Here is a 15082-nt window from a genome sequence, read left to right as displayed (position 1 = left end):
AATCGGTATTTTCAACACCATCCCAATCAAAATACCAATGGCATTTTTCAAAATGCTGGAAAAAACAATCCTAAAATTTGTATGGAACCAGAAAAGACCCTGAATTGCCAAAGAAATGTTGAAAAAGAAAAATGAAGCTGGGGGTATCATGTTTCCTGATTTCAAGCTGTATTACAAAGCTGTGATCACCAAGACAGCATGGTACTGGCACAAAAACAGACACATAGACCAATGGAGCAGAATAGAGAGCCCAGATACTGACTCTCAACTCTATGGTCAAATAATTTTCAATGAAGCAGGAAAAAATATCCAATGGAAAAAGTCTCTTCAGTAAATGGTGCTGGGAAAATTGGACAGCTATGTACAGAAAAAATGAAACTGGACCATTCTCTTACACCATACACAAAGATAAACTCTAAATGGATGAATGACCTCAATGTGAGACAGGAATCCATCAAAATCCTAGAGGAGAACATAGGCAGTAACCTCTTCAACACTGGCCACAGCAACTTCTTTCTTTCTTTCTTTCTTTCTTTTTTTAAGATTTTTATTTATTTGACAGACAGAGATCGCAAGTAGGCAGAGAGGCAGGCAGAGAGAGAGAAAGGGAAGCAGGCTCCCTGCTGAGCAGAGAGCCCGATGCGGGGCTCGATCCCAGGACCCTGGGACCATGACCCGAGCCGAAGGCAGAGGCTTTAACCCACTGAGCCACCCAGGCGCCCCCACAGCAACCTCTTTCAAGACAGGTCTCCAAAGGCAAAGGAAACAAACACAAAAATGAACTTTTGGGACTTCATCAAGATCAAAAGCTTCTGCACAGCAAAGGAAACAGTCAACAAAACCAAGAGGCAAACCACGGAATGGGAGAAGATATTCGCAAATGACACCACAGAAAAGGGCTGATATCCAAGATCTATAAAGAACTCTTCTAACTCAACACCCGAAAAACAGATAATCATGTCAAAGAATGGGCAGAAGACATGAACAGACTCTTCTCCAATGAAGACAAACAAATGGCTAACAGATATGTGAAAAAAATTTTCATCATCATTAGCCATCAGGGAAATTAAAACCAAAACCACATTGAGATACCACCTTACACCAGTCAGAATGGTCAAAATTAACAGGGCAGGAAACTACAAGTGTTGGAGAGGATGTGGAAAAGGGGAACCCTCTTACACTGCTGGTGGGAATGCAAGTTGGTACAGCCACTTTGGAAATCAGTGTGGAGGTTCCTTCAAAAATTAAAAATAGAGCTACCCTATGACCCTGCAATTGCACTACTGGATATTTACCCCAAAGATACAGATGTAGTAAAAAGAGAGCCATATGCACCCCAATGTTCATAGCAACAATGTCCACAACAGCCAAACTGTGGAAAGAGCTGAGATGCCCTTCAACAGATGAATGGATAAAGAAGATGTGGTCCATATATACAATGGAATATTACTGAGCCATCAGAAAGGATGAATATCCAACTTTTGCATCAACATGGACGGGACTGGAGGAGGTTATGCCCAGTGAAATAAGTCAAGCAGAGAAAGTTATCGTATGGTTTCACTTACTTGTGGAACGTAAGGAATAGCATGGAGGACATTAGGAGAAGGGGAAAATGGAAGAGAAATTGGGGTGAGAGACAAACCATGAGAGACTGGGGACTCCAGGAAATAAACTGACAGTTTTAGAAGGGTGGTAAGGGGATGCGTGAGCCTAGTGATGGGTATTAAGGAGGGCATGTATTGCATGGAGCACTGGGTGTTATATGCAAACAATGAATCATGGAGCACTACATCAAAAATTAATGATAGGGACGCCTGGGTGGCTCAAGTGGGTTGGGTCTCTACCTTCGGCTCAGGTCATAATCTCAGGGTCCTGGGATTGAGCCCCACATCGGGCTCTCTGCCCAGCAGGGAGCCTGCTTCCCCCTCTCTCTCTCTGCCTGCCTCTCTGTCTACTTGTGATCTCTGTCAAATAAATAAATAAAATCTTTAAAAAATTAAAAAATAAACAAATAATGATGTACTGTATGGTGACTAACATAACACAATTAAAACATATATACATAAAGTAAAATAAAAATACTGCTCTTGGTATTTTTTCCTCTTGCTAAAGCTAAGTATTCTTCAGATTCAAAATTTAATTTGTATCTTATTGTTCCACTGCTGCTTTTTTTGATTGAGGTATAATTAACATACACTATTATATTAGTTTTAGGTGTACAGTATAACGATTCAACAAGTCTATACTTTTCTTGGTGCTCATCAAGATAAGTGTATTCTTAATCCTCTTCATGTATTTATCCATCCCCCCGGACCTCCCCTCTAACAATGACCAGTTTGTCCTGTATTTAAGAGTCTGTGTGTTTGTCTCTTTGTTTGCTTATTTGTTTCTTACATTCCAAATATGACTGTAATCAAATGGTATTTGTCTTTCTCTGATTGACTTACGTCACCCTAACTTCATCCATGTTGTTGCTGATGGCAAGATTTCCTTTTTTATGGCTAAGTAATATTCCATTGTACATTTTTACCACATCTTCCTTATCCATTCCTCTATCAATAGATACTTGAGCTCCTTCCATAACTTGCTCATTCTATTTTTCTAATTTTTTGAGGAACTTCCATACTGTTTTCCTCAGTGGCTGAAGCAGTTTGCATTCCCACCAACAGTACATGAAGATTCCTTTATCTCCGCATCCTCTCCATTGCTTCTTGATCTTTTTGAGCATTTGAAAATATGGTACTCTCCATTATTGCTTTTAGTTAACTGTTGGGACTGACTCTCTCACAGTTATTATAACCTCTTGAGTTAAAATTGCTCTTCTTGGATGTTGAAGATAGGGTTTACATTTGTTTCATATCTCTTATAAATGAAATATTAGATGTAAGCTCATTTTTCTTGCTACAGAATGTTACTGAACAGAGAATTTCATTCTTTCTGCACAAATAAGTGGTAAAGGATGGCATTTTACTTCTGTGCTGGTCCAAATGTCTTTCTCAGTCTACTCTGATCATATTTTGATTCATAAGACTTGGGCATTTCTACATTGCAAACGTTGTAACGTATGAATAGCTAAAAACTTACCATGAAGTTCAGATGTTCATGGTGATGGCAATCTGCAATGTCCAGACAGCAATAGGAATAATCACTTTATTCTTAAAGAATATTTTTCTGGGTTGCAGAATTCTATATAACAGTTGTTGGGTTTTGTTATTAGTTAGTTAGTTTGTTTGTTTGTTTAGCATATGGAAGCTGTCATTCCTTTGTCGTCTATGATTTCTGCTGATACTGAATAGTCATATGTCAAATTGTTGTTCCTATGAAGATAATCTAGCTTTTAACTTCACTGGTTGATGATGTGATTTTTCTCTTCCTTTTTTAAAGTTTTACAGTGGTATCTGCATGCTGTTTTTTTTTTTTTTTTGGTTCATAGGATTTTTTAAATCTATAGCTTGATGTTTTTTATAACTTTTGGAAGTTTTTGGAGAATTTTTCACTTTTGGAGAATTTTTGGCTTTAACACCTCTGTCTCTCTCCTCTCTTTTTGGATTCCAATTTATACATACATTAGACCACCGCCTAGTATCCCATATGTTCCTTACTTCTCTTTTATATTTTATACCTTTTTTTCTGCATGCTTCATTCTGAATTTTTTCCTGACCTATATTCCAGTTCCCTAAATATGCTCGTGTTTTTGTTTAATCTGCTTTAAAACCCATCTATTAAGTACGCTATTTCAAAATTGTAGTTTTTTAGATCCAGAATTTCTGTTTTGTTCATTTTTATAGGCTTCATACTTTGTTGATATTTTCAATCTTGTATTTTACTTCTTTGAATGTTTTCAGTATACGTTCAGTAATACGTTCAGTTGTGTCTGATAACCCAGTATCTAGAAGCCATATGAATCGGCTTATAATCTCTACTTGTTCTGTTGGTATTTTGTACATTGTCTAGTATCTGTGTGTGCCTGAACAATTTTCACTGAGAACTGGACATTGTAAATAAAAACTTGCAGAAATAATTTGAGGCTAAGAATCATGTTATTGTTATTTCCCTCCTAAGAGGATTTACTTTCCTTCTAGGTGATATTTAGCAATCCAGAGTGAGCTCAGTTGAATTTTAAGACTTGAATGATTTGAAGGGCAAGTAGGTTCTCAGCAGCATATCTATTCTGCTGTTCAGGGTTCCGACTTGAATCGTGAAGGATTTACCAAAGTCTTCCTCTTTGGCAGGCCCTGAACCCTTATGTTTGATACCCCTTAGCCCTGCAAGTCTAGAAAAAGTTCTTTTAGCTTTTCCAGTTTCTCAGCTGCATTTTTTGGAATCAACGTAGTCCTCAGCCCCAACTAGGGAAACAACAACCCCAAATCCTAGGCTCATTTATGGGTTTTCTTTTTCTGGATCTTGTCCTCAATATTCCCATTGTCTCATCAGGTCTCTGATGACTTCGGACTAGAATTTCCAATTTTAGAGGGAAAATATTCCAAGACTACCTAACTAAATTTGAATTTGAGATAAACAATATCTTTTCTAGTATAAGTCTGTTCCATGTAATAATAGGAACATACTTATATTAAAAGTGTATTCTCTGTTTATCTGAAAACCAAATTTATCTGAGTATCCTCTATTTTACCTGGCAATCCTACTTCAGGCAGATTGATATCCATGTTTTTCCAGCTTTTCTAGATGTTTTCTGAATTACCTAGTACATTGTTACTGGAATAAGAAGTTTGCTATTGCCTACCTAGTCAACAATCTTGAGTTATTAAAAATTTTTAGAAGACAAATCACCAAATGGAAATTTAAAATGTTTACTGAAATCCTAGTTGCCATGAACTACATATGTGACCTTGTATAATTAGCTTCACATTTTGGTTTCATTCTTTTTAGATGTAAAAAAAAAAAATACTAGATGACATTTGTTGAGGTCTTACTATATGCTTAGCATTGTGCTAAGCACTTTAAAAAATATTAATAATAATTATCTACACTTCATAGGGATTTTGTGAGGGTCAGATTTAGTAGTATGACTGATAGGGTACATGTTAACTGCTAATTAACTATTAAGACAAATTTGTTGTAACTTTTGTTTTTTTATTTTTGCTTTTTTTACTTTTACTTTTATTCTGTTGTAGTAAACACATTTAACATGAGATGTACCCTCTTAGCAGATCTCTAAGTGTATAATACAGTATTGGTAATTATAGGAATAATTTAATACAACAAATGTTTAGAACTTACTTATCTTATGTAACTGAGAATTTTTACCACTGATTATCAACTCCTTATTTCCCTTCCCCTCCCAGCCCCTGGAAACCATAATTCTACTCTCTGCTTTTATGATTTGACTATTTTATATACAACATATAAGTGGAATCACACAGTATTTGTTCTGCGACTGACTTATTTCATTTAGCATAATGTCCTCAAGTTTCATCCATGTGGTTGCGTATTTCAAATTTCCTTCTTTTTGAAGACTCAGTAATATTCCATTGTATACCATATGTTCTCTGTCCATTTATCCATTGATGAACCTTTAGGTTGCTTCCACATCCTGGCTGTTGTGAACAGTGGTACAGTGAACATGGGAGTGCAAATACCTCTTCAAGATCCTGATTTCAATTCTTTTGGCTAAGTAGCCGTAGGATTGCCAGATCACATGGTAGTTCTATATTTTGTTTTAATTTCAATTCCACTTAATTAACATATAGTGTTATATTAGTTTCAGGTGTACAATGTAGTGACTCAACAATTCCATACATCACCCGGATCACCAGACGAGTGCACACCTTAATCCCCATCACCTATTTAATCCACTCCTCCACCCATTGCCCCCTCAGTACCCATCACTTTGTTCTCTACAGCTAAAAGTCTGTTTCTTCATTTGTCTCCCTCTCTATCACCCTTGTTTGTTTTATTTCTTAAATTCCACATATGAGTGAAATCATACAGTATTTGTCTTTTTCTGGTTGACTTATTTCACTTAGCATAATACCCTCTAGTTTCATCCACATTGTTGCAAATGGCAAGATTTCATTCTTTTTATGGCTGAATAAATTTCCATTGTATATGTATACCATAACTTCTTTATTCATTCAACTGATGGATATTTGGGTTGCTTCCATAATTTGGCTATTGTAAACAACACTGCTATGAACATATGAGTGCATGTGTCTCTTTGAATTAGTGCCTTTTTAATTCTTTCAGTAAATACTCAGTAGTGAAATGTCTGCATTGCAGGGTGCTTCTATTTTTAACTTTTTGAGGAATCTCCATACTCTTTTTCTACAGTGACCGTACCCCTTTCCATCCCCGCAAATAGTGCATGAGGGTTCCTTTTTCTCCACATCCTTGCCAACACTTGTTGTTTCTTGTGTTATTGATCTTACTCATTCTGACCAGTGTGAGATGATATCTCATTGTAGTTTTTTTTTTAAACTTAAAAAAAAGTTTTTTGTTTTTTTTTTTTTAAGATTTTATTTATTTGACAGACAGAGATCACAAGTAGGCAGAGAGGTAGGCAGAGAGAGGAGGAAGCAGGCTCCCTGCTGAGCAGAGAGCCCAATGCGGGGCTCGATCCCAGGACCCTGGGATCATGACCTGAGCTGAAGGCAGAGGCTTTAACCCACTGATCCACCCAGGTGCCCCCCCAAAAAAATTTTTTTAAAAAGGTTTTTTTTTTAATTTATTTGAGAGAGAGAGAGAGCATGAGATGGGGGGAGGGTCAGAGGGAGAAGCAGACTCCCCGCTGAGCATAGAGCCTGATGCGGGACTCGATCCCAGGGCTCCAGGATCATGACCTGAGCAAAAGGCAGTCGCTTAACCAACTGAGCCACCCAGGTGCCCCTCATTGTAGTTTTGATTTGTATTTCCCTGGTGGTAAGTGATGATGAACATCTTTTCATATATCTGCTGGCCATTTGGATGTCTTCTTTGGAGAAATATCCGTTCATGTCTTCTGCCCGGTTTTTAATGGATCTTTGTTTTTGGGTGTTGAGTTTTATTAGTTCTGTATATATTTTGGATACTAACCTTTTATCTGTTATGTCATTTGAAAATATATTCTCCCATTCTGTAGGTTGCCTTTTGCTTTTGTTGATTGTTTCCTTTGCTGTGTAGAAGCTTTTTATTTTGATGAAGTCCCAATAGTTTATATTTAGTTTTATTTCTCTTACCTCAGGAGACATATCTACAAAAACATTGCTGTGACTGATGTCATAGGAGTTACTGTCTGTGTTCTCTTTAGGTTTTGTTGTTATTTATTTGTTATTTTGTTGTTATTTCAGGTATCACATTTACATCTTTAATCCATTTTGAATTTATTTGTGTATGGTGTAAGAAAGTGATCCAGTTTCTTTCTTTGCATGTTACTGTCCAGTTTTCCCAATACAATTTGTTGAAGAAACAGTCTTTTTTCCATTGGTTATTCTTTCCTACTTTGTTGAAGATTAATTGACCATATGGTTGTGGGTTCATTTCTGGGTTTCCTATTTTGTTCCATTGAACTGTGTGCCTATTTTTGCACCAGTGCCATAATTTTGATTACCACATCAGACTTTCAGACTTGAAGTCTGAAACTGTGCTTTCTCCAGCTTTGCTTTTTTCTTTTCTTTTTCTTTTTTTTTTTTTTTTAAGATTGTTTTGGCTAGTAAGGGATTTTTGTGGTTTCATACATATTTTAGAATTTTTTGCTCTAGTTCTGACAAATGCTGTTTGTGTTTTGATATGGATTGTATTAGATGTGTGCATTGCTTTTGGTAATATATACATTTTAATAATATTCTTCCAATCCATGAGCACAAAATGTCTTTCCATTTCTTTGTGTACCCTCAATTTCTCCCATCAATTTTTTTAATTTGAATTTTGTTAGTTAACATACAGAGCAATATTGGTTTCTGAAGTAGACTTCAGTGATTCATCGTATATATACAATACTCAGTGCCTATCACAACTGCCCTCTTTAATACCCACCACCCATCTACCCATCCCCACCCACCTCCCTCCATCAACCCTCAATTCATTCTCTATCTTTAATAGTCACTTATGGCTTTTTTCCCTTTCTCTTTTTTCTTCCTTTCCCTGTTCCCACATGATCATCTGTTTTCTTTCTTAAATTCCACATGAGTGAGATCATATGGTATTTGTCTTTCTGACTTATTTCACTTAGGATAATGTAGGCTCCATCCGTGTCATTGCAAATGGCAAGATTTCATTCTTTTTGAAGGCTGAATAATATTCCTGTGTGTGTCTGTGTGTGTCTGTGTGTGTGTGTGTACACCACTTCTTTATCCATTCATCAGCCAATGGACATTTGGGCTCTTTCCATAGTTTGGCTGTTGTTGATAATACTGCTGTAAACATCAGGGTGCATGTACCCCTTCAGATCTGTATTTTTGCATCCTTTGGGTAAATACCTAGTAGTGGAATTGCTGAATTGTATGGCAGCTCTATTTTTAACTTCTAGAGGAACCGCCATATTGTTTTCCAGAGTGACTGCACCAGTTTGCATTCCTACCAACAGTGTAAGAGGATTCCCCTTTCTCCACATCCTCACCAACACCTCTTGTTTCTTGTGTTGTTAATTTTAGCCATATGAGGTGGTATCACACCATTGCTTTGATTTGCATTTCCCTGATGATGAGTGAGGTTGAGCATCTTTTCATGTGTCTGTTGGCCATCTGGATGTCTTCTTAAAAAAAATGTCTATTCATGTCTTCTGCCCATTTCTTAACTGGATTTTTTTTTGGGGGGGGCAGTGTTTCATTTGGTAAGTTCTTTATAGATTTTGGAAACTAACCCTTTATAAGATATGTCATTTGCAAACATCTTCTCCTGTTTCATATGCTGCCTTTTAGTTTTGTTGATAAGCTCTTCATCTTGATGAAGTCCCAATAGTTCATTTTTGCTTTCGTTTCCCTTGCTTCTGATGATGGGCCTAGTAAGAAGTTGCTATGGCCTAAGTCAAAAAAGTTGCTGCCTATGTTCTTCTCTAGGGTTTTGATGGTTTCCTATCTTATATTTAAGTCTTTAATCCATTTTGAATTTATTTTTGTGTATGGTGTAAGAAAGTGGTCCAGTTTTATCCTTCTGCATGTTGCTCTCCAGTTTTCCCAAAACCATTTTATTGAAGAGTGTCTTTTTTCCCCTGCCACTGGTTATTTTTTCCTGCTTTGTCAAAGATTAGTTGACCCTGTAGTTGTGGGTCCATTTCTGGTTTTTCTATTCTGTTCCACTGATCTGTGTGTCTGATTTTGTGCCAGTATCATACTGTCTTGATAGCTTTGTAATATAGCTTGAAGTCCAGAATCATGGTGTCTCCAGTTTTGCTTTTCTTTTTCAGGATTGCTTTGACTACTCAGGGTCTTTTGTGGTTCCATACAAATTTTCGGATTGTTTGTTCTAGCTCTATGAAAAATGCTGGTGGTATTTTGATAGGGATTGCATTAAATGTGTTGATTGCTTTGGGTAGTATAGACACTTTAACAATGTTTGTTCTTCCATTCCATGAGCATCAAATGCTTTTCCACTTCCTTGTGTTGTCTTCTATTTCTTTCATAAGTATTCTATAGTTTTCAGAGTACAGATCTTTTACTTTTTTAGTTAGATTTATTCATAGGTATCTTATGGGTTTTGGTGCAATTATAAATGGGATCAATTCCTTGATTTCTCTTTCTGCTGCTTCATTATTGGTGTATAGAAATGAGACAAATTTCTTAATTGATCATATATTCTGCAACTTTGCTGAATTCATGTATTAGATCTAGCATTTGGGGGTGGATTCTTTCAGGTTTTCTACATAGAGTACTGTTGTCTGCAAATAGTGAAAGTTTGACTTATCCCTTTCCAGTTTTGTTGCCTTTATATCTTTTTGTTGTCTGATTGCTGAGGCTAAGACTTCCAGTACTGCATTAAATAGTAATGGTGAGAGTGGACATCTCTGTTTTATTCCTGACTGTAGAGGAAAAGCTCTCAGTTTTTCCCCTTTGAAGGTCATATTTGCCCTGGGTCTTTCACATATCACTACGATGTTGAAGTATGTTGCATCTATCCCTACATTGTTGGTTTCTTTGTTTTTGTCTAGAGTGGATACTGTATTTTGTCAAATGCTTTTTCTGAGAGGATCATATGGCTCTTATCTACCCTGACCTTTCTTACTTAAAGGCATTGGAATAATCTTATTCATAAGGAAAGCTAGTAGTTCCTGTTTAGAATGACTGTTACCTAAAATTTCCTTCCACCCAGCTGTGCTTGAGCTGAAGCCTTTGGCCCCTGCAAGCTGATGTCATGGCACCTACAAGCAGAGGAACTTAAATTGCACCAGCTCAGTGAGGTTGCCTAGCTATATAGGCTCACTGCTTTATTCAGTGTTCCCTCCTAATCCCTAACCTACAGGCTGGAGCAGTACTGGGTCTGGACGTGTATACCTAACAATGTACAGATAACTGCGAGGTGCCTTGAAGAATACAGAACTAGGTTGTGAGATTGTCCACCAAGAGCTTAAAAGGCAGTCAACAGTAATGAAAAATCACTGCAAGGAAAGAATGACTTAGGAGGGAAATGGAAAGTATTGGTATATCTAAAGGAAGAACATATCCCCTAAAAAGTGAGCACCCAAGTGTCATCCAGGCAGTGGGAAGTCTTGACAAGTACAGTTCAATGGATAAAAAAGAGTAAATACAAATGGCTAATTAAGATTTGATGAGGGGCGCCTGGGTGGCTCAGTGGGTTAAGACCTCTGCCTTCGGCTCGGGTTGTGACCCCAGGGTCCTGGGATCGAGCCCCGCATTGAGCCCCACATCGGGCTCTCTGCTCAGCAGGGAGCCGGCTTCCTCCTCCCTCTGCCTGCTTGTGATCTCTGTCAGTCAAATAAATAAATAAATAAAATCTTTAAAAAAAAAAGATTTGATGAAAAAATGCTTAATCTCACTACTAATCAAATAATGAAATAAAGATGAAATACTACTTAAACTTATACTTAATTGATAATACTCAATATTAACAAGGGCTACATTTCCTGATGAAAGTATAAAGTGCTTTTTGAGAAGCAGTTTGGCCACAAGAAAGGGGAATCCTTAAAATATTCACATCTTCTAAGGAATAATATTGCAGTACTCATATCTTCTGTGTCAAGAACTAATTGTGCTTTTAACTTGTGCTTGAACTCTGTAAGTCAAAAAATGAAAGTATAAAAAAAATAAAGAAAAAGAAAGCAAGCTTTCTATATATTGTAAAATTTACAGATAACAGAAATCCCAAAATAACAGTGGAAAACAACAAATGTTTTCTGCAAGGGAGGCTCCAAAATATAGAGTGCTTTAGCTGGACATTACCATTCAAAATAAAATAGAGATTTTTGTATTAAGGAGGAAAGGGAGAATGGATGCTGGATAGATAACCAGCAAGTTTTGCTCCATTATCCTAAAAAACAAACTTGAACTTCAACATAATTTTCAAAAAGTCATTCATTTTTAGCGAAGAGCCCAAATTTTCAAAATTACTGAATACCTACAATTACAAATCAAGACAATGATTCCATAAAACAACGAATGTTACCAACAAGGTTTGATAGTTGAACCTGTCTGTTTAATGTTAATTTTTAAAATTGCAGTTTTATTACATTATTATTTTACTATATGACATATAGTATTAAGCTTATACTCCCAGATATTCATAAAAATACTCATAGAAGATTTTTTTATACTTTTCATTGTCCATATTTTCCATAATGAGCATATCTAAAATGCAAGCTAAGAAAATTATAGATATTATTTTTTGAAACATTGAGGCTGATGACACTTTCCCAGACTTGAGAAACAGAATCTCAACTTTGAGATTTCTTGTGTTGTTCCAAACAAAATTAAGGGGCTAAGACATAGCCTGGCAAATTTTTCAAATTTAAAAGAAAAATCCTACGAACAGTAAATTGGGAAAAGCAAGTCACCTTCAAATGAACTAGACCCAGGTTGGCCACAGATTTTGTCTTTAGTCATCATGCATTATTTGCAGTCTAAGAACTTTATTTGCTTATCCAATACTTCATGAAGTAGGTACTGTTGTTAGTTCTATTTATTTTACAGGAAACATGGGGTAAGGGAGGTTAAGGGACTTGCTTGTTGTCTCACAGATTGTCAGGAATGGAGCCAAAAGGCAAACCCAGGCAGTGTGGGCCTCCATGGCCATATCTTTCCTACTTACATAGAAAGGACTTTGAAGAAAAACAAACCGTGATGCAAATAGGTTATCATTGATGGGTATCACAGTTTAGAAAATAGGCCTCCCATGCGTGTATTTCAGTAACTTCTCAAAGTAGTCCTCCAAGTTGCTAAGATAGTAATCACAATGAATTCAATAACCAAAAATTATAGAACAGGCTGGTGGTAGGCATCACACCAAGCTAGAATCTCAGAAGTAAGGGTTTATTACAAATAACTTTTTTTTTTAAATGAATGGTTGCTGTTTTAATCTACTAAGTTTTTTCTTTTAAGATTTTATTTATTTATTTGACATAGAGAGAGAGAGATCACAAGTAGGCAGAGAGAGAGGGGGAAGCAGGCTCCCCACTGAGCAGAGAGCCCGATGCGGGGATTGGATGAATGTGAGAAGTTGAAATAATGGATTTCACTTGGGTACAAAGAGCAATTTTTGAGGACACCTTTTTAGAGAGATGTCAGACCTGTCCACGGAGCCACGTGTTGAATAAGCATCAGCAGATGAGACCTGCTTGGCTCTTGGGAGGAATTACAGGGCATTTTCTGGGGGTGTCCCTCTGGAGATGGTTATCTCTTCTGGGTTATACCCTAGTTCTCAGTACCATTTGATTTTTGTTTTTCAGCTGAAACTAAGATCTGCTTCAAATACTACCATGGTGTGAGCGGAGCCCTGCGAGCCACCACCCCCAGTGTCACAGTCAAAAACTCGGCAGCTCCTGTAAGTCCCATTTCTTCCTCTTTGGTCGGACCTAATCTTGGTGCTTCTTTGCTTTCTCCCACTTCGTGTGTGTGTGTGTGTGTGTGTGTGTGTGTGTGTGTGTGTTTATATACACATATGGGCATATAGTGATAGATTGTAAGTAGACAAAATAGTGAGGAGGAAGGAGATCCAAAGGCAAACTTATTAAAATCATACCACTTTTTGTTTGTGAAATGTTGAGCTTTAATAGTGAGATATTTGTAATAGATTCATGCTTCACAGCTGTGAAGAACAAGTGTTTCTCTGGTACGCATTTTTAAAAATTCCTTGGTTTTAAGGATTTATATTTCCATATGTTTTAATTTCTTTTTAAGCTTATGAAGAAATTCGTGGAATAGAAATGTATAATCTCAGACTGATTTGGATCATAAAATTATAAAATGGTAGGCCTAGAAAAGACTAGAATCGCTGGTCCTTTTTTCCTTTATATGAATGAGGAAACTGCCCGACGTGCCTAAGTAATGGACCTAAGCTTACAGCTGCAGACTAGAGATTTAAGTCATGTCTTTTGTTTGTTGTTCTCTGGTTTTTGCTCAGTACTCCAGTAACAAATGCTGCCTTTTCCTAAATTACAGTCTAGTTTGCATCTTCCTGGTGTTGCTTACCTTTGTTCTCAATGCATCTGATTAGCTGAAATCTACTTTCAGGTGGCATTCCATGTCCTTTTCACATGAGATAAAGATTAGTCAGTGGGGAAGGCTGACCAAAAACCAGTGAGGACTTTGTCAGGGTGGCGTGTAAGTAAAAAAGATTTGGTTTCCCCTATGTAAAAAGAGAACCTGGGTAGCTCATTCAGTTAGGCATCGGACTCTTGATTTTAGCTCAGGTCTTGATCTCAGGGTTGTGAGTTCAAGCCCCACGCTGGGCTCCAGTGAGAAAACTTGAAGTGAAGTATGAATGATTTGGAAATACCTTTGCCTCTAAAAGACACAGTTTTGCTGTTTCATAAGTCAGTCCTTCAAGGTGTAGAAGATGAGTGACTTGAGTCCTTGGTGGTATAACCAAGATAGGCAGGGCTTGGGACCACAGGCTGGGCTGCCTCGATCCAGAGAATTGGTGCAGAACTGGATGCTGGCTGGAGAGGGGGCCCCAGGGCTCCCTGTCGGATGACATACAGTGGGCGGCAGGGGAGGGGAGAGAGAGGGACCATCTGTACTTCTCACCGGGTGTACTATTTTCTCCTACACTAGCCAGGCAGATTGGAAGGTGATGTCTTTCATTTTACTGGATAGGACAGGAACGAAAGTGTGGTGTTTTGGGGAAGTATTCCCAGAATGCCAGACACCCCCCTTGATGGGCCCAACATGTGTGGGAAATTGTCAAAAGAGGGTGCCTGGAAAGGCCAAAGAGGCTTTGATAGAAGTGGCCCATTGTTCGGGCAGGAGGGTCAGCTAAACAGAGGCGGCCAAGCTGGAGCTGGGGCTGAACTGACCAGAGGGGAGGTGGACAAAGCATGGAGGTCCAGAGCCCACAGCAGACAAGGAAGAAAGGAGCCTGGAAGTGGAGGCCACTGACGCAGAAAAGCCTTCCAGGCACAGGCACAGCATGTCACTCAGTGAGGCAGCTTCTCTCCAGACATACTGACTTCTCAGCCAGAATGGGCTTTGCTCAGTGATGGACGAACCTCTTTGGCTCAAGGCTGGAAAGAGTGGTGCCGTGAGTGAGCTTGGACAGCCCTGGAATCTTTAGGATTCCCTTTTTGGAGAAGGCTCTGGAACATTTGGCTTCTCTGAATTCAGCCTCCTGGGGACTCCAGATGACATCTGCTTCTCAGACCAATGCAAGACACATGATGACAGGTATGCAGGTATACAGTGTAAGCCTAAAAGAAAATAAGGTGCCAGCTCCCTGGAAACTGCCTGAATTGCACAGTGGACAGGCTTTACCAAGTGGGATAAGCTCTCAACAAACAGGTTTTCCAGGGGCTGCTGACGAGAAACGGGCTGTCTGAGGAGAGAAACAGCTTCAGCCTATTATTTGACAGGAAATAGAGGAGACAGCATTGAATCTGAGTCAGCCCTGACCTCATCTTTGTTAGTCCTCTTGTGTTACCATTGCTTGTACTCAGACGTCTTGAAATGTGTTGACATGTTGCCGTCATCCCAATGATCAT

At 38.1% G+C, this 15082-nt stretch overlaps 1 protein-coding gene across 3 annotated transcripts in view; it reads left to right on the top strand.

The window, feature by feature from the left end:
* The window catches only part of HECW1 (HECT, C2 and WW domain containing E3 ubiquitin protein ligase 1), a gene marked incomplete at its 5' end in the record, with an annotated part of 447342 nt that overhangs the window by 241072 nt on the left and 191188 nt on the right, over window positions 1-15082 (top strand). For all 3 annotated transcript variants that reach the window (XM_080818019.1, XM_080818018.1, XM_080818020.1), the window contains one exon: window positions 12833-12927. In XM_080818019.1, coding sequence (XP_080674145.1) covers window positions 12833-12927 — 95 coding nt within the window. The remainder of the gene's footprint in view (window positions 1-12832; window positions 12928-15082) is intronic.

The sequence above is a fragment of the Martes martes genome (assembly GCF_963455335.1).
Source record: "Martes martes genome assembly, chromosome: 11".
In the NCBI taxonomy this organism is placed as follows: domain Eukaryota; kingdom Metazoa; phylum Chordata; class Mammalia; order Carnivora; family Mustelidae; genus Martes; species Martes martes.
Note: the sequence above shows the minus strand (reverse complement) of the source record. Positions and strands in the feature narration are given on the sequence as shown.